The sequence below is a fragment of the Lepidochelys kempii genome, chromosome 1, assembly GCF_965140265.1.
Source record: "Lepidochelys kempii isolate rLepKem1 chromosome 1, rLepKem1.hap2, whole genome shotgun sequence".
Classification (NCBI taxonomy): domain Eukaryota; kingdom Metazoa; phylum Chordata; order Testudines; family Cheloniidae; genus Lepidochelys; species Lepidochelys kempii.
In genome coordinates, this window is record NC_133256.1 from 326,117,383 (window position 1) to 326,137,956 (window position 20,574).

The window sequence follows — 20,574 nt, forward strand, 5'->3', positions numbered from 1 at the left end:
TCTTAAACCAGATTGGCCTGAAACTGTTTTAAAATGTGAGGATGGTTGTTTTTTTGTTTTTGTTTTTTAAACCAATTCAGCAAACAAAGATCATAGCTCAGTGGTTCCCAGATCATTCATGAAATCTGTCGTCTTCTTAGTAGTGGTATTTGTCACAGTTCAGGGTAACTGGACCTGTATTCCCCCTCCATGGTTCAGCAAGGGCATCCTCTCTACACTTGCGGCTCTTAAGCCATCACCTATCTTGGGTGGAGACCTGTAACTCTCTTCCTCGTGACCAGGGTACTTCTAGACTGCACAGCTCCTTGCCTATACTGTGACCTCCCCAACAAATTCAGGTTCCCTAAGTCGGTCTGCTTTGCTTTGCTGTTATGTTCAGAAACAGTAAAGAATGTAATTGCCCACCGTTAACCTACCACACAGCTCTTTCTAAGTAAGCACATTTATTCTTAAGGTGAAAGCATTACAGAGAAAACACTAAAAACAAAACAAAACCAACAACCCTACACACATGCTAATAAGCTTACTGGAGGTCATCCCCTGACTCCAACAAGGGCTCTGGCTGGTGAACAGTTCTTCAAACCCCACACAGGTGTTTTCTTCTGGTTACTAGTTCATTATTCCTTTTGCACAGAACAAGAAAACTCACTCTTATGGGGCCTCAGTAGGCCAAAGTCCTTCCCTAAGGATCCCCGCAACCATGGACCAGAGATCCTGTCCACTTGCTGAACCAGAAAGATGGCCCTAAGTTAGTTTAAACTCAGGCTGTTCATCCAAAAATCCTTTCTGTGCCTGCTGGTTCCTGGAGAATCCAGTTTGAACCAGTATATGTGAGTCTTTCTCCAGGTGGTGGTAGCTCTCTGAAAGTGTTACAACCTGAGTAAATTTGCCTAATAATCACCCACTGTCCCTGGAGGGCTGTTGTCCCTGTCCTCCATGGAATTACGTACAAACCCTATCCCACAATGATACATACATTCAATGAGGTTTCCCCTGGATATTGAAGGAAATTGTCATCTGTTGCTGTATTTATTTAATCTTTGTATTACCGTAATGCCTGGGAGCCCTAGGGCAGTCCACCAGCAAACTGAGTGCTGGTTTTGTTTTGATTCAAGGGCCACCTATGCATGTCACATTGTTCCACAGCACTGCCTGCTTTACTCTTGGGATACCCGGATTGTAGCAAATATCCATCTCTGCTGACTTACAGGAATGGAGCAGGCAGAGAAGAGGAATGTGTTTGCCCTTGAGAACCAGAACAAAACTTACTGGTCTAATTTTAAGCCTCTCACAGTTAGAATGCTCCCTCAGTGACTCATAAACTGTTTGTTTTTATAGGACTTTCTGCACATGCTCACGTAGAACTTCCTTATTACTCCAAATTCCTTCTAATAGCTGCATACCTTGCATCCTACAATCCTGCCAGGACAGATAAGAGGTTCTTCCTTAAGGTAACTACTATGTATTTTTTTTCTTACTGCTGTATGCCAGAGTCATGTGTACTTCTTCACTCAGGTCAGAACTCCTTTAGGTCATTTACTTTCTGTTCTCTTTTGTATCTTATTTATTTGGTTTGAATAAAACTGTGACTTTGGATCACATATTGTGGTATGTTGACAATTGTCACATCATTACTGATGTTTAATATGAAAAATGAACTGTTCTGATAATTAAAATATGCATAATATGTATGTAGCACTATTGTCTTGCATGGCATTTATAAGGTGACATAGTCCCCTTCCCTGAAGTATTTGTGATCCTGCAAATCGATGCGCTGGTGTGTACTATTATTCACAGTTTGAATCCCATGGAAGAGAGCAGAATTCCATGTGGATCTAAAGGGTTTGCACTAGTACATCTGTCTGGAGAATAGAGGCCTTAATTTGACAAGATACAGACGGCGGAGGAGAGGAAAAGGTTGCAACAAAAAGCAAAGTGATTGAGCAGTTATGCTTACCATTTATATTAGTAGCTGTAACGGTTTTTATATTGTAAAATGTAGTTGTTGTAGGCAAGGATAAGAAATTGGAGAGTGAGAACACTGAGGGATAGAAGCTTGCTAATTCTTTAAGAAATCTTTTTTTATCCCCCCACCATCGCAAAACCTATAAATATACTGTCCATGTTCTGAGATGCATATACTGGAGTCCTTAGTGATGATATACTAATTAAATAATAAACTTGGATGTGGTGTTCATTTTTTATGGTGGTTATATGTGCCCATAATGAAAACTAAATGTTTCACATTGGTCTGTATCATTTTGTATGTACTTCAGAAGAGGAGAGAATTATTTGTAACGATAATTTACAGATATGTGTACATAGCCAAATATTTCATTTCTAACATTTGGGAAGAGAAATATCACTGGAAGAACTTACTTGCTGAAAAATAACTTCACTGTTTTAACTTCTGATTTCATGCAGACTTCTCTCTCTCCTCAGGATCTAAATTTAACTGTGGGAAATAAGTCAACAAAAGCATTTATTTTATTTATATATACTAAAAAGAACAAGGAAATTATGAGTGGTGAAAAGATATGGCTTTATTTATCTCCGTCATTGTAGCATGTCTGAAATCAGGCTCCAGTCCTTCAGTCCCTGTGTATGGGCATACTGGTGCTTCTCTTCAGTGCAGTGAAATGCATAGTTGGAACATGCTCCTCAAAGACCTTTGAAGTGCGAGGCCATGTAATAAATTTGTTGGCTTTTTAATTAGTCAAGTTAAATATCTTGTCAATCATTGATAAAGCATGAATAATCACCATTTCTACCACAAGTATCGCCTGAGAGCACTTAATCAGGTGTTAAGGCCAAGTTCACAAATTAGCGATATCTCAAAAGCTAGAACAAATAGCACTTTGGGAGAAGCTTTCTAATCCTGTGTCAATGTGTCCTGGGAGCTGTAGAAAGAGAACTTATGGTTGGAATTGTAATGAGATCTGATGGGATTTGGGCAAAAAACTTTATATTGGAATCATTAACCAAAGTCTCATAATTAAACAGGTGTGAACCAAAGGAACGTTGTTGAATCATTAAAGGCGATACTACTATTATTAAAATAGTTACCACTGTAGATAAATTGAGACAATGTTGCAAATTAAAAGCAGCAGAATGTTGACAAACAATTACAACATCAAAATAATAAATCTCAGTGATGTCATGAGTTGAAAGAAAATTCCAGTACAATGTAACGTACAATTTTTCCCTTAAAATCTCTTAAAACATTTTAAGTGCCCTTTTGAAAAAGGATAACAGTTGACAGGAGGTCACCGTTTTGTGCAAAGTAGGATTGAAAGAAAAAATGGTCTTGTTCTATTGCATACCATATTGAAAATCTGCTTAGAATTTATTTTAAGAAGTGTGTACATGTGTATTTTGTACTTTATACTAATGCTAAAATGGATGGGTATCTATGTACTGTAAGCAGCCTTGACATAACTTAAAAATATATTACAGATAAGATTTTAATGTAACTACTCAACTGCAACAGTATAATTCATATAACCCACCACCCGCAATCCAGGTAATTTTAAAAACTCCAATTATCTTTCCCTTACCCCTCCATCAATTCCTTATTTCTTCCTCAGCCCCTGTGCTTTGCCCTTCCTTGATCCAATCCTTTCTCCCTCAACACAATCCTTCTAGATGAATTTTATCTGCTCACAGGACATCAGCTACTTTCTTTATTCCAGTTACATTTTTACCTGTCTACTCTTGACGTGACCTTCACATCCTGTATGTTGGCCTCTTTTTGACACTTTATTGCTTTATTTTGTGGCTATCCTGTTGTCATCTTAAATATAAACAAAATAAAACTGAGTTCCTTGTATAGACTTCAAAAATGATGTAGGTGCAAACTGGATGCATTTAAAGATCAAGGGGCAGCCGCTTTCCCATTTCTAGAAAGACAAAGGAAACACACTATGGCCTTTTCTCAAGCTGATTTTGAGGCACGGGATGGGGTGAGGTGGAAGGAGACTCATAGAAATGGCTCTCTGACTCTTCTGATTAGTGTCAAATTAATTTATTTTCTGATGGCTAAGTATTTAATTTTCTGATTTTTAAATTTGTACATTCCCCCTTCCCCCCCTCCCCCCCCAATAAACCACTTTACAAACATCGCAACACGGCTGGGTGAAAGTTTTCACCCTATGTTCACACAGTTTATATATGAGGGAGCCAAGAAGTTATGCCTAGAGTGTGTTAGGTACTGAATAAGCAGTATGCTGTTAAGGACAAAGATAACTAATTGGCATGTGATAAGTAGGCAGAACTATGGTAGTAGTACATTACTATAAATATGTAATGAACAGTTGTACGTTCGTTGATTTTTTTCCCACCCTATTCAAGTTATATAACATTGTAACTTTTTGCTGTCATATTTGCTCATATTTTGCTTCTGTGTTTACAGCATCATGGGAAAATCAAGAAGACAAACTTTTTGAAAAAACATGAAAAGGTATTTAGCTTTCAATCCTCACTCACAACTAAATACTGCTTTCACCTGTAGTAGTGGCTATATATTTTCCCCTTGCCACCTGAATGTATGATTTAAAGAGCATACAAGAGCATTGCCTGCTATAATCTCTAGTTTATTGGTTTACTTGATGTTTACTTTTCATACAAGGTGTTGTAATTTATTAATAGACATATTTTTGTTTTAAGAGGACACGCATTACATTTAATTACTATCATGTAGTGGAGATCACTTCTGGTCTTGTTGTACAAATTGATGTTATCTATTTCTCATGTTTCTACTTTTTTAAACCAATACCACTTTTCCTTCAGATGTGAAGTGGTGCAGTGGTTTTGCTTATAAAAAAAAAAAAATACTGATGTGGCTCATGTTAGAAAAGCAGAGACCCATTGCTTCATCCTCTTTTTTATGTCTGAGACTAAGTTTAAACTTTATGGACAAAATTCTGTGCACATACAATGTGAGAGGAACAATAGGCCAAAATCTTCAAATCTGGTGCCTCAAGTTTGGCTCCCAAATCCATATTTAGGTATAAAATTAATTGAATAGGCACTGATGTATTAGCTAAATATGGGACTTGGTATTTAGAAGGTCATAGTTAAGGCTATGTTTATGTCACAGAGGTCATGGAAGTCACAGAATCCGTGACTTCCAGAGACCTCCATGACATTCTCTGCTTCAGACCCAGGGGCGGCAGGACTCTGGAACAGACAGCCAGTGGGGCCCTGGCAGGGTTCCAGCAACAGTTGACAGCAGCAGCAAGTGACGGGGTGGGGGTCTCCTGCGAAGTTCTAGCCACAGGTGACAGACTCCTGAAGGGGCCCGCCTCAGGGTTCCAGTGATGGGCGACAGCCTTGATTAGGGGGAGGGGACACCTCGGATGAGCGGATGGGGTGTCCCATTTTCTCTCCAGGGTGACCATGTTTCCCAAAGCTCTCGCCGCTGTGGGCAGAGGGGGAACCCCACAGGTCCCAGCCACTACTGTAGTGGGAGAAACCATGGAACCGCAGCAGCAAAAGTCACAGACAGGTCAAGGCTTTCATTAATTTTTGTTTATTGCCTGTGACCTGTCTGTGACTTTCACGAAAAATAACATGACAAAATCTTCACCTTAGTCATAGTACACGTAAACCCCTCTGTTAGTTAGATGTTCAGTAGCTTTGAAAATCAGACCACTTTTAGGTGCCTAAATATGGATTTAGGAACCTAACTTTAGTCACTCAGGGTTAAAGTTTGACTGCTTGTCTGTTGTGTGTAAGGAAAATGTATGTTCCTTAAGGAAATTTGTAATTATTCCATCAGGAGAAAAGATTTAAAGAATAGTGGCCAAACCCTTTACCCAAATAAGTTGTTGTAACTGCATGGATTTCAGTGGAGTTGTACCAGTGTACGCTAGAAGAGAATTTGATCCTATGACTGAGTAACATATGTGTAAATTGGTATATTAAAAAAAAAAATTCTTAATCCACATAATTTCACCTGTCTAGAATGATGTGAAATGTTAAGAAACTTATTTATATTAACATCTATCTTGTAAATCCTTAACTCCATAGAAAACAAGTATCCTTTAGTTATAGAACTCTCATGTGTCTTGTCTCTGGCATGTGAACTCCAGAGGATTTTCAAAGATTCTAATTATTTTCAGGACTGTTCTCTACCCTGAAAAACATCCACATCTCAAGTTGTGATCACAGGTCTTGTGGGAGGGAAAGAGAAACAGGAATGAATAAATACTGCATCACAGCCCAAATCTTCATCCTTCCCCTCCAGCTGCAGGAGGTGCCTTGCTCTCTTTCCTATAGGCAATAATATCTCATTTAAGGTGGCAAGATGGGGAAAGGCAGGAACACAAAGCAGCTGGATAACCAGAGATTTGATGATGAGACACAGAGCCCTCCAGTTCATGGTCTCTATTTTGGATTCATATTGACTGACTGTGACCAAGGGCTAGCACCATTAGCGTCATAGTTTATTGGAGATGGATTGATGTCTCTGTCTAATCCCTAGTGGACAGATGTACTTGCATTTAAAAAAAAGTTTTATATTTATAAATATTTTATTTCTATTTGTTTGTTTGTTTATTTAAGCACCCACAGGTGCTGTGCAAACACATAGTAAGATGTGGTCCATGCCACCAAAGATTTTACAATCTAATGTAAAACAAGATGCAAAAAGTGAGTGTAAGATGGAGTAAGAAGAGGAAGGAGGTCAATGTAACAGTGACAAGATCATGAAGTGACATAAACTAGTTAGTGCACAAATTGCTGATTGAGTCAATTACCTTTTTTCTGTTTTGTTTTTTTACAAATTCTTTTCCTATTTTCAATTTTTTTCAATAAAGCCCCTGCCTATTTCTGTTTTCACTTATTTAAACCTTTGCTTACTTCCAGGGTTTGTTAGCCTCTGCCTGTTAGCTTGTCACTAACTGGCACGCACTTATTAGCAGTATTAGCATGTAGATTTAAACTTCTCCATGACTGCATCTGTAGCACAAACTAGAGATGTGGTTCCCAGCTCTCATACACATACTTGCACTACCTCTCATCGAGTACAAACAAGCCTGAAACTGGTCAGGATGCACTTGGCACGTGACACTTCCTGGGGACCCCCAGAGTTGTGAGGCACCTTCCCTTATGACAAGGAAGCCTTATCTGCGCCTACTGTGGGTCAGTTCCCCAACACTACTAGCCTCTGGCAATACAAGCACTGCCTTCCAGGCCTCTGCAGGCCCTGCTCTGTCTTTACAGGTAACGATAAGGTATACTGCAACCTCTGAGCACTGCAAGTGTCCCCCTGGAGTGTCTGCCCCTGTTCCACTGGACACTCTGAATTCACAGATCCACTGCTCCCAAAGGAATAGTGTACACCTGCTTACCGGTTACACTTCAGGATCACCACTCCACTCAGCACACAGTACTTATATATGTTTGTAGGAAAAACAAAACATTAACAAAGAAATACAGACTCAAGAAAAAGCAAGTAGAATTAATGGAAACGGTTACATATAAAATCGTAACACTTTCTAAAGCCTATATTTAATTAACAAGACATTGTCCTATCATATAGAACAAAAATTGATCCAAAGTCCTTCTGGTGTATTTCATCCAGGCTTGGCTGTGATCTTCCATTCATGAGACAAATCACATTGTCCTCTTTTCAGTCCCAGATATATCAAAATAGCTTTTTGATCATTATTCATAATCAGGGCATCGCCTGCTGATTGTTCTTCCCTGTGGCCTCCCTCTTTTTGACCTTGCAGTCTTTTAATTAGCATCTGGCTCCGCATGCTGATAGGCTTACCTTGTGAGAGAGACGATGCACAATTCACACGTGACCAAACAAAAAGATGAATCTCCAATCCCCTGCCTGAATGAATTTGTCCAAGGCCAGTCACCTCCTGGTGACCTGCTTTTAACTTCAAGGCTTTAAGAACATAATTCCCATCTGAATAAGTATTATCTTAAATATTATTCATTCATATATTTCACAGTGACTAAAATGACCAGTGTATTGAGACCTCACATGCCACCGTTTGGCACTCTTATTTTGGAGATGTCAAATGCAGTGGAGCCTTCTAAACCTTATTCACCCCTCTGCCAGTTGACACCAAGATGTCCCTGGGTCACAGCATGGCTAAGCTGTGCTGCTGCGTCCTCTGCTATTGTGGTTTCACTATTCATACTCTTGTTAGCTCAGTGATTGTGTACGCAAGCTGGGAATCTCACCCCTAGCTCATAGTGTAGACACAGCGTAAGTGTTACCCTACAGTAGGGTTGAGGCACGTGAGTGGTGTGGATTGAAGAAGCTTTTGTTGCTGCCCACAACATAAATGACTTTCAGATAAATAGCGGACTCTTACCAGTTTGAATGGTTAATCTAGCACATGTCATGACCACAAAACATATTTTTTAAAGGAAGAATTCTTTCTCTCAAATTAAAATGAACCTTTTGAATTACCATTTACATTGAACATTGCCACGTGTACCTAAAATTGTTTTTTTTTTGTTTGTTTTTTGTTTGGCTAGAGCATTGGTATGGGGTGACATTTTTTTCTAGCCACCATTGAGTCAGACTGCAAGCCTTGCTTTGCTAGTATAGGAAGCTGCTCTTAAGACTTGAGTGATCTAATTCCTGGGATTCAAGCTACTTCCTTTCAGTATTTAGTTTCAAAGTAAGACTGATTCTAATTAGAATCTCTGTTTGGAGCCCCTTAGAGTATTCTACATAATTCCATTTATTAGAATTGAGAAAACACCTTTACTGTATGGAAAATAGCTTGGAGTTGAATGTGTTCCCTTGATACTAAACTTCAGCTCCTGGGTTGAGATGGTTCCATATAAGAAACTGAGAAGTGTATCCTAGGGTTTAATCTGTATTTAATCTGATCTATGCAACACTTTAAGTGGCTTTCCGGAGCAATTGCAGTATCCTGTTTCTCACATTACATTTCACATATTATTCTTTGACCAAGTCCCTTACATAGGTGTAAACATTGGTTGGTAGGTATTCCCATTTTACAGGTGAGGAAAATGAGACACAAAGATCGAAGGCCCAGTCTTTGATGTAAACTCATGGAGGTTCACTGACTGTAGTTGAGCTTTGCTAGTTTACACCAGCAAAGAATTTTTCCCTAAGTGGCTTATCTAAGGGCACCAGGAGTCAGGGGCAGAGCCAGACTAAAAATTTAGGAGATCTTGATTCCTAACTCCTTAGTCAGTCTATTAGGCCATAATTTTTTTTCTAGAACAAGCAAACCTCCCACTTCTGCTTATGTAAGACATACCCCTTTCTAGGTAACTGATAGACTGATACTGCAAGCCCTACTGAGAGTTCTGCCAGATAGAGCTGCAACTGCAGCATCTCCCTAAGCATACTTTGTATGTTCAAGTATGTCAGGTGTTGTCTTTGAGACTGAGTCCTGGTCTACACTGCGGGGAGGGGGGGAATTGATCTGAGTTACGCAACTTCAGCTACGTGAATCACGTAGCTGAAGTCGACATACTTAGACCTACTTACCGCGGTGTCTTTACTATGGTGAGTCAACTGCTGCCACTCCCCCGTCGACTCCGCCTGCGCCTCTCGCAGCGGTGGAGTACAGGAGTCGATGGGAGAATGCTTGGGGGTCGATTTATCGTGATCTGGTGGGTAGTGTAAACATATCCTCAATTTTCTATTGGCTTTTGGTGCTGTACCTCTCATCCAGTTCCAGTGTGATAGACTCCTGTTGTGTCAATTTTCCAATTTAAAATGCCCCCTCTCTTTGTCAGTTGAGGGAGTTCAAACATGTTGGCTGGCTCAGAAAAGAGAGAACTGTAGTAGCATGGTGAGAGCATGAAATCCCCAGCCACGTGAGGTTAAGAGCCCATTCCCTTTTCCCCATACAGAAATGAGGTAGATCTAAACCTGATGGGTCCTGGTTGAGCTTCTGTTCTTTTTGAATACATCAGGCTGTCACTCCTTTAAGAAATCTTAAAGCTTGGGTACATTGATCGGGTTTTGTGAAGCGGTGTAAACTTGTGGTGTGATCAGAGAGTTAAGTCAAATAAATAACCGAGAGGTAGGGAATCTTCCACTGTAAAAGAAGAATGTAAACACAAGTAATGCCAACTAGGAGAAAAGCCTTAGTTGAAGTGGAGGGAGCTTTTCAGGGAAGAAAGTACAAGTTGTTTGTGGTGAAGAAAGCTGGGAAAGAGCAAAATGAATCAGAAGAGCTTTTAAAAAGAATACAAAGAAAAAAGTATAAAAATTCTGAAAGGGAAAGTGTCTTTTATAAGTTTTTAAGTATTTCATATATAATGAAGTTTTTCTGCTTAGCTCCTTGTACAAAAGTCTTATAGAAATGAGACTTGAAAATTTCTAAACTATGCGTATGGGAATTTTAATAGTTTCTGCTACAGAATTCTATAAACTGCTTTTGAAATCCTTTTGAAAGGATCTTATTTAATTCCATCCCTATTAAATTATGGGGCTTTTTCACAAGGTACTGTTTCTAGTAAATAGTCTGAAACTTCAAAGTATGGGAGTCAGTCACAGTAGAGAGACTTGTTAATTCCCAGTACTGTTGAGAAGTATCTGTACAGTTGTTACGCAAATCTTTGTACTCTAATTATTGCTGTTAGCTAATTAAAGTATATGTATATACATACTTAAAAAAATAAAGTGAAAGTTACTCTTTGAACCAAATTCTACTCTGTGACATTGGTGCATCACCACCTGCCTGCATTCCTGATACAGACCATCTTAAACAAGGGCTTCCTTCACTAATTTTGTTTTTGTATGGCATGTACCTCAATCATTCCTGTCAAGAATATAGGAACAAGCGTTCACTTCTCCTCTCTCCCACCCGTCTACACATACTTGCTGCCAGCCTCACCCCTGGACCTGACCCTAATTCTTATTCCATTCATACTGAAATCTAGAGAGCATTACAGCTTCTTGGGTATATTCCTAATTTTAGAAAATCCTGTATAATGATGGTCTCTTGGAGTTAGTCTCAGAGCAGAATTTCATAGCTAATTTCAGTATTGTGCTCAGGAAAGCTTCTTTCTTTCCAGCTTCCACAGTTAATCCTACTCCCCAGGAGAACTTGAAAGTTTCAGATGCAACATAGGGCAAGCAATTACAAAGCTCCTGTGACTACTGGTGATGATGATTTTTCTTCACTGGAAGGAGTTAAAGTAAAAGTAATGTTACTGACTTTATTCAAATCCTAAAAGAAGAGAGACAGGCCTGTAATAAGGAGCTAGGTGACCTGCACTACATTAAAAAGAAACGATTCCATCAAGTTATTCAAATGACATCCTAAACTAAAAGGATGTCACGACAGTAGTTTGAGAGATTAGATGTTGCCAGGATCTCCTGAGTTCTAATTCTGGCTCTGACACTAATTGTCTCTGGGGCCAAATCATTTATCCCATCTACCCCATTTTTCCTCATCTTTAAAATGTTCTCTTTTGGGGGGAAGTATTGGGAGGATTGCTCAAAATGCTACCTGAGTGCTTTTATGATATAGATGTCAAATTAATTCATTGCAGCATTGTTTAGGTTTTATAACATGACTTTGAGACTCTTAAATTGTTTAAAATTGAAATTATTTTTAGCACAATTACCATTGGAATGTATAAAAACTAATGTGGTTGCTCTAAGTCAGTGGTTCTCAAAGCCGGTCCACCGCTTGTTCAGGGAAAGCCCCTGGTGGGATGGACCGGTTTGTTTACCTGTCGCATCTGCAGGATTGGCTGATTTTTGGCTCCCATTGGCCGCAGTTTGCCACTCCAGGCCAATGGGGGCTGCGGGAAGAGTGGCCAGCATGTCCCTTGGCCCGCGCCTCTTCCCGCAGCCCCCATTGGCCTGGAGCGACGAACCGCGGACAGCGGGAGCCGCGATTGGCGGAACCTGCGGATGCGGCAGGGAAACAAACTGGTCCTGCCCACCAAGGGCTTTCCCTGAACAAGCGGTGGACCAGCTTTGAGAACCACTGCTCTAAGTAAAGGGGCTTAGGTTAAGGTACTGACTCTGAGAACGTGACTAAAGTAAAATTCCTAGTAGAATCTCCTTAATGGATGGACCTCTTGGAAATAAAAATGCCAATAAAGCACTTGTGTTCAATAAGCAAAATATACAAAATGTTCTCTTTATGTATTTATATGTTTAAAGTAACAACATATTTGAGGCTAATAGACTTCTAAGAGCCACTTGCCTGGCAAATATAGCTTCTGATTGTGTGGGTGTTTAGTAGGTTATGTGATGACAATAACAATAAATCAAATCCAGTACTTGTGCTCTGGGTGACTTGTTTATTGGGGTTTTTGTTTTTTAAATCAGAGTTAATCACACTGCCCACTTTTGTATTTAATAGTGTCAGGAGAGGGGAAAAATGGTCTTGTGGCTAAGGCACTGACCTGGGATTCAAAATCTACTTTCAGTCACCGGCTCTGCCACAGACTTCCTATGCAATCTTGAAGTCATTGATCTCTCTGCATCCGCTCTCCATCTGTAAAATAGAGAGGTGCTTACAGAGATGTTGTGAAGATAATTTTTTGTGAGGTGCTCTGATGTATGTACTCTCCCTGCTATAAGTACCTAGACAATTCTATATAACAGTTTAGTGTGTTTTTAAAAAAAAAAACTCTAGTTCCTGAAGGACCCATTAACATGGGAAATTTAGGACTTTTTTTTTGCAAGAGACAACTCTTATTTTCTGTATCTTTCTTTTCCCCTCCCCCTTTTTTTGTTTATAAACATCTTGCAGGAAAACAGTTTTATTTTTTTTATTTTAGATGTCGTATTCTTCTATTGAAGTCACTATTCTGTGTAACAGTGGTATTATGATTTTTATGATAAGTGAAGAGTAAGCATCAGGTACAGAAGCTCTTGTTAAAACAGTTCTTAATTGGGATAAAACTGACTTACATTGTTTAGCACTCAATTCTGTTACCCGTAGTGAGGGTTGTACCTTGCTCCCTGAGTAGTCCCATGATACTGCTGAATCTGAATAAGCATGGCACAATTGAGTCCTAGGTGAGTTGGGCTCTTTATGACTGACAGGAAACTGAAGACCTGTGAGAAAAGAGAATTTTTTCCCTTTTGCAACATTAGCTACAACTAGGGACTGTAGAACATTCACATGAAGGATCCTAGCACACTAACACCAATAAATAATAAAATAAAGCTGTTTACAACTTGAGAATGCCGTGAAATGTAGTCTGCCAACTTCTGTCCTTAGGACTAAATAATAATTCTTTTTTTACCTTTAACACTATATATATTTGACAAAATTGTTTTATGTCCTAAATGTGTTCTTAATTATGCATAAAGCATTTTGGACACCTGCCAGGTTAAATGGGTCTCTGTGTAAATTCAGAGCTGTGTATCTATTGAATGTTTTTTCCATACAGTGGCTGTGGGCCTTTGAGAAGGGATACTGTAAATAAATTGCCACCTAAAGACTAATAGGTATAATAAATAAGATCCCGTGGTGCTGTGCTCCAGAAAAATCCATTTAATTGAATGCCTTCTCTCTTACAGACCAGTAATCACCTCCTTGGGCCAAAGCCATTCCCCCTGGACAGATTGTTAGCAATATTATACAGTATTGTGGACAACAAAGTTGCTCCAACTGCAAATATATTTTCCCAGGTGAGTACAGATTTACTTGGGTTTTTTGTTGTATTTTTAAATTGCCTGGAACTTCTGAAAAGATTTACTGTGTTCTCTCAAAAGTAATCATAAGCTTGGGATGTTTTGACTTTGCAGTATAGTTAATCCCCTGGTAAAAAGTGCTTTCTGTCATCTAATGAGAAATGAACTGTAAGTCAGCAGTTTAAACCTAAGATTCTGGATAATTTTTTTCTTCATCAATTATGAATTAAAAAATCCATCTCTATAAAGCTCTGAAACATTTTAATTGCTAATTTCCTGGATTCTGGAATGTGATCTGCACTGGTGGGTCTCTGTGCCAGCACGGACTTAGTTGAAGTCAATTAGATTACTTGCATGCTTAAAGTTAAATATGTATGTAAGTGTTTGGAGGATCATGACAGCCAGAAGAAAAAAAGTCCCATTCAATTACATCATGTAATGGCAGACAGCTAAAAAGTGACAAGTTTTTAAAGTGCTTATATACAATGCTAGAAGTCTAAATAATAAGATGGGCGAACTAGAGTGCCTCATATTAAATGACGATATTGATATAATAGACATCACAGAAACTTGGTGAAATGAGGATAATCAATGGGACACGGTAATACCAGGATACAAAATATATCAGAAGAACAGAACAGGTCATGATGGTGGGGGAGTGGCACTATATGTGAAAGAAAGCGTAGACTCAAATGAACTAAAAATCTTAAATGAACCAAAACTGTACCATAGGTGGTCTATGGATAGTAATTCCATGCTTGAATAATAAGAATATAGCAGTAGAGATATATTCCAGACCACCTGACTAGGATAGTGATAGTGACTGTAAAATACTCAGGGAGATGAGAGGCTATTAAAATAAAAAACTCAATAATGGGGGATTTCAACTATCCTCATATTGACTGGGTACATATCACCTCAGGAAGGGATACAGAGATAGTTTCTTGACACCTTAAATGACTGCTTCTTGGAGCAGCTAGTCTGAGAACCAACAGGAGGGGGAGGCAATTCTTGATTTAGTGCTAAGTGGAGCACAGGATCAAGTTCAAGCAGTGAATATAGCTGGACCGCTTGGTAATAGTGACCATACTATAATTAAATTTAACATCGCTGTGGCAAGGAAAACATCTCAGCAGCCCAACACTGTAGCATTTAACTTCTGAAAGAGGAACTACACAAAAATGAGAAGGTTAGTTAAACAGAAATTAAGATACAGCACCAAAAGTAAAATCCCTGCAAGCTGCATAGAAACTTTTTTTTAAAGACACCATAATAAGAGTCTCAACTTAAATGAATACCCCAAATTAAAAAACATAAGAGAACCAAAAAAGAGCCACTGTGGCTAAACAACAAAATAAAAGAAGCAGTGAGGCAAAAAAGTATCCTTTTAAAAAGTGGAAGTTAAATCCTGATAAAGAAAATAGAAAGGAGCATAAACTCTGGCAAATCAAGTGTAAAAATATAATTAGGAAGGCCAAAAAAGAATTTGAACAACAGCTAGCCATAAACTCAAAAAGTAATAGCAAAAAATGTTTTAAGTACATCAGAAGCAGGAAGCCTGCTAAACAACTAGTGGGGCCACTGGACGATTGAGATGCTAAAGGAGCTCTCAAGGACAATAAGGCCATTGTGGAGAAACTAAATGAATTCTTTACATCGGTCTTCACTGTTCAGGATGTGAGGGAGATTCCCAAACCTGAGCTATTCCTTTTAGGTGACAAATCTGAGGAACTTTCCCAGCTTGAGGTGTCACTAGAGGAGGTTTTGGAACAAATTGATAAACAGTAATAAGTCACCAGGACCAGATGGTATTCACCCAAGAGTTCTGAAGGAACTCAAATGTGAAATTGCAGGACTACTAACTGTCATCTGTAACCTATCGTTTAAATCAGCTTTTGTACCAAATGACTGGAGGATAGCAAATGTGAAGCCAATTTTTAAAAAGGGCTCCAGAGGTGACCCTGGCAATTGCAGGCCGTTAATCCTGACTTCAGTACCGGGCAAACTATAGTTAAGAACAAAACTGTCAGACACATAGATGAACATAATTTGTTGGGGAATAGTCAACATGGTTTTTGTACAGGGAAATCATGCCTCTGAGAGGGTCAACAAGCATGTGGACAAGGGGATCCAGTGGATATATTGTATTTAGATTTTCAGAAAGCATTTGACATGGTCCCTCACCAAAGGCCCTTAAGCAAAGTAAGCAGTCATGGGATAAGAGGCAAGGTTCTCTCATGGACTGCTAACTGGTTAAAAGATAGGAAACAAAGAGAAGGAATAAATGGTCAGTTTTCAGAATGGAGAGAGGTAAATAGTGGTGTCCTCTAGGGGTCTGTACTGGGCCCAGTTCTATTCAACATATTAATACATGATCTGGAAAAAGGGGGTAAACAGTGAGGTGGCAAAATTTGAAGATGATATAAAACTACTCAAGATAGTTAAGTCCCAAGCAGACTGCAAAGACATACAAAAGGATCTCTCAGAACTGGGTGCCTGGGCAACAAAATGGCAGATGAAATTCACTGTTGATAAATGTATAGTAATTCACATTGGAAAACATAATCCCAACTATACATATAAAATGATGAGGTTTAAATTAGCGTTTTCCACTCAAGAAACAGATCTTGGAGTCATTGTGGATAGTTCTCTGAAAATATCCGCTCAAGGTACAGCGGCAGTTGAAAAAGCTAACACAATCTTGGGAATCATTAAGAAAGGGATAAATAATAACATAGAAAATATCATATTTCCTCTATATAAATCCATGGTATGCCTACATCTTGAATACTGTGTGCAGATGTGGTTGCCCCATCTCAAAGAAGATATATTGGAATTGGAAAAGGTTCAGAAAAGGGCAACAAAATGATTAGGGGTATGGAACAGCTTAATAAGACTAGGAGTACTTGTGGCACCTTAGAGACTAACCAATTTATTAGAGCATAAGCTTTCGTGAGCTACAGCTCACTTCCTCAGATGCATTAATAAGACTGGGACTTTTCAGCTTAGAAAAGAGACTACTAAGGGGGGATATGATACAGGTCTATAAAACCATGACCGGTGTTTAGAAAGTAAATAAGGTTGGTTATTCCTTCTCATAACACAAGAACTACGAGTCACCAAATTAAATTAATAGGCAGCAGGTTTCAAACAAACAAAAGGAAGTATTTTTTCACACAACGCACAGTCAACCTGTGGAACTCCTTACCAGAGAATGTTGTGAAGGCCAAGACTATAACAGGGTTCAAAAAAGAACTAGATAAATTTATGGAGGTTAGGTCCATTAATGGCTGTTAGCCAGGATGGGCAGGGATGGTGTCACTCGCCTCTGTTTGGGAATGGACGACAGGGGATGGATCACTTGATGATTTCCTGTTCTGTTCATTCCCTCTGGGCATTGGCCACTGTCGGAAGACAGGATACTGAGCTAGATGGACCTTTGGTCTGACCCAGTATTGCTGTTCTTATGTTCTTAAATTAAGGCATCCTTTACTGTATTACAGCAATCGGGTAATGGTCAACAAAAGGTACGGGGAAAGGTTATGGGTTCCAGCAGTGAAAGATCACACGAGGTGTTTGTTGTTATATGCACATCTTTGTATCTTGGCTCCTTTTCAGTGGAACCTTATTGATTATCTTTATCGAATATTGTCTTCAAGTACCTGTTTTTAACTATCCTGTACACAATCCTAAATACTTAATGAAATAATATTTCAGTAGATGGCAGCATAATTATAGTATATGGTGTACAGAAAGAAACCTACAGTTTTCATTAGCAGTTTGGATTTATCAGGCAGCAATAGCTGCTCCATTGTTAACGTTGAAGCTAGCTTCATATTATAAACCTTATTCTCAACACTCTCACCTTCACCTTTGAGGATCACTATAAATCTCTATTACTTTCCTGCTTTCCTCTTTTGTTCCTCTTAAGTTGCCTCTTATCATTTGCTTTCAAAAACTGGTTTTCCTTGTGCTTTTTCTGTTTGAGCCAGAGCTGCATCTTCGAGGGAATAAGTTCTAATATGCTTAATTATAGTTAGATTTTTACATCCTTCTAACCCCCGCCCGCCAAAAACAAAACAAAAACACAAAAAACCACCACCAACAAACCTCAGTGTTAGGTATTGAACACTTAAGATATCCTTGCTGTCATATAACCCTTCTTCAATTTTAGACATACAATCTGTACATAGCATATTTCCCTCCCTAGCTCTCTGTGGTATGTTACAGGATAAATATTTTAAAAACAGACACATCATGCTAATTTAAAATGTACACTAGATGGCATTGTTGTCAAGTTTATATCTTTAATAGTTAAAGTTTTCCTCTTAAATATATGTAGATTAAACTTTAAAAACTGCAAAAATAACAAGGTTGTAATAAACATCCAACAACCAAGAGAAAGCTAAGGGTTGTCAATCAACTTTGAGCTTGAATTTTATGGATTTTCGCTGATTGTGATAACATCTTTTATTACATTAGATTTTCAATTAAATACTTTTTTTCTTCAAGTTTCTAACTGGAATAATATCAAATACATTTTAACAGAATATAATTTAAGTTTTAAAACCAGAATTTAAAATAGGTTGAACAAGTTTTTATTGTTTTTAAGCATTTATGAGACTATTTTGATATTTCACTCATCACATTGTAAGCCATTTCTCATTAAAGGTTTTGTTCACATTAAAATAAAGCCTTGAGAATTGTATAATTCTTACAAAATCTGATTATTTTGCTAGTCTGTATATATAAAACTTTGTGGAATCTACAAATAAGAAGCTATATGAAAATTAGTACTGTACACTGTTTAAAAATGTTTTTCAAAGTAATAGTTGGCTCTTAGTTTGTTCAACAGTATTTTATTTTATCTACTTTGTGATCCACAGAGGAAAAGCTCTATTTTAGAGCCACTTGTTACATTTAAGTACAGTCTCACAATGAATTTTCAAAAACATGAGCCCATCTCACCTCTAAAGTTTATTAACTTTCAGCAGAAAATGTTAATCACTTGTAAAGGCTGCTTAAAATCTAGAATATGTCATTGACAATGTCTTGATTCTCATTTCTGTGCCAAATTTCTATCCATGCAGAAATTCTGCTCATTAACTTTTCAAAATAAGTCTTTCCATCAATAAATAATGAATAGACATACAGATTTTTAATTTTCTGTTAATGCTAAGATTTATTAAATCTAATTTTGTTTTTTACAATATAGACTTTCAAGGTGTAATTTGAAGATTCATCTGGGTTTTGCCTTTTATTGTTAGTCATAGCCCTTAATAAATGGGCCTTCCTTTAACTTTTTATGTGAGTAAATGTGTTCTTTTTTGTATGAGACTGAACTTTCTGGTTGATGAGATGTATGAGACCAAATTTTTCCTGGTGTAACTCCATTAGAATCAGCAAAGTTACACTGGGAATGAATTTGGACCATTTATTTTCTTTTCATTTCCTCTCTTGTTAGCACAGACTTTCAGCAAATCAAACTTCTCTCAAAAGAAATTTGTCTTAATTACCACTTTAAACGTTGAAACTCATTTTGGCCTTAGTACTGTGTTTTTAAATACAGTTTCACACATTTGCAGAGAATATCTAATGTATTTGAGGGAAACTTAAGAGATTCCCCCCACCCCCTTTCTATTATTACTGTGTGTGTTTGCCTGTGAAGGCGTTCTGTTCACTAGGATGGTTTTGAATTATCTTTTTCTTCAGAAATGTTTATTTTTTTTCAACTGGATTGTTCTAATTGGCCTGAGATAAGACATTACTGGAAATGGTAAGATTAATATATTTAGTATAGTTTTAAAATGTTTCCAGTAGGTTGCTTTTGTGTGATTGAAGTCATTTTTTGACAAGGCATCAATATTTCTTGAACTTAAGAGGAAAAAAGGGCAGATAGGAAGCAGGCTCCTAAACCTCTGAAGTTCTAGAATGAGGAAACATACTATTTTAGAGGTTATTCTTTAGACACACTTTTGTCTAATCATTTAATAAGCTGAAGATTTTATATTTGCCTTTCATAATCCCTTAATACAACTTTCTATACCTGGGTGAACATACATAAATACAGTTGATCCTATTGGGTTAGGCATTTGCCAAATCAACTTTGAGAACAAATGTTATTAATGAAAAATGGGAATAAATCCTACAATTACATAAGGCCCTAAAAACAGTGGAGCCACCATGATTTGCTGGTGCAGATTGAATAAAGGCCGTAGAGGATTCCATCTTCTACACACCACTGAGCCCTGCTTTATAGCACATCTGTGACAGCCCTATGGGACAACTGGGGTGTAATCAGTGTCTATACCTGGATCCAAGTGTATATGTGGATCCGCTAGCTAAAACCTCAGTGTAGGGCAGGTACTATTACTACAGTTTGGTTGTTGGAGAAGCTACCTAGTTGCTTTATGCGCATTGGGAGGAAGATTCTGTGAGTCCTTTTAATTTTGCCTTTGCATGAGGGATGAGAATTTGGCTTTAGTTGTGCAGCATTAAGAAAGAAAACTATTGAAGATTATTGTATTTTTCTTGTTCCCTGTTTAAAGCCTAATAGGTATTAATAAAAACCATACTTGTGACTATATGTATGATTTCTCTGTGTTCTCTCTCACTATACAAAAATAAAACAAATTTAAATACTCTCATCCAGGCTTTATCTCCTGGGTTGACTACTATAGTCCCGACCACCCGTATCTTGGACTGCTACTGTACACACATACACTCATACACCCTTAGGTCCATTCAAAATTTAAGTTCTAAAAGATGGCAAATGATGCTAACCTCCATCTCTTGTTAGTTCTCTTCTCCTGCTAGTTCATAGGTGGTTTCTTCTGTGCCACCTTTTATATATGGAACACCTTCCCTGAACTAATCTGTTAAACCACCACACTGTAGTCCTCCACATCCCTCCTTAAGACTTGCTTCTACCATGATCACTAAAATAAACTGTGACC

At 38.1% G+C, this 20,574-nt stretch overlaps 1 protein-coding gene across 6 annotated transcripts in view; it reads left to right on the top strand.

The window, feature by feature from the left end:
- The window catches only part of ORC5 (origin recognition complex subunit 5), a 120,610-nt gene that overhangs the window by 40,940 nt on the left and 59,096 nt on the right, over nt 1–20,574 (top strand). For all 6 annotated transcript variants that reach the window (XR_012156834.1, XM_073328522.1, XM_073328525.1 and 3 more), the window contains exons 11-13: nt 1,339–1,451; nt 4,412–4,459; nt 13,505–13,615. Coding sequence is in view for 5 of the 6 variants with exons in the window: in XM_073328522.1 (XP_073184623.1) it covers nt 1,339–1,451; nt 4,412–4,459; nt 13,505–13,615 (272 nt within the window). In the remaining variant the exon portion in view is untranslated. The remainder of the gene's footprint in view (nt 1–1,338; nt 1,452–4,411; nt 4,460–13,504; nt 13,616–20,574) is intronic.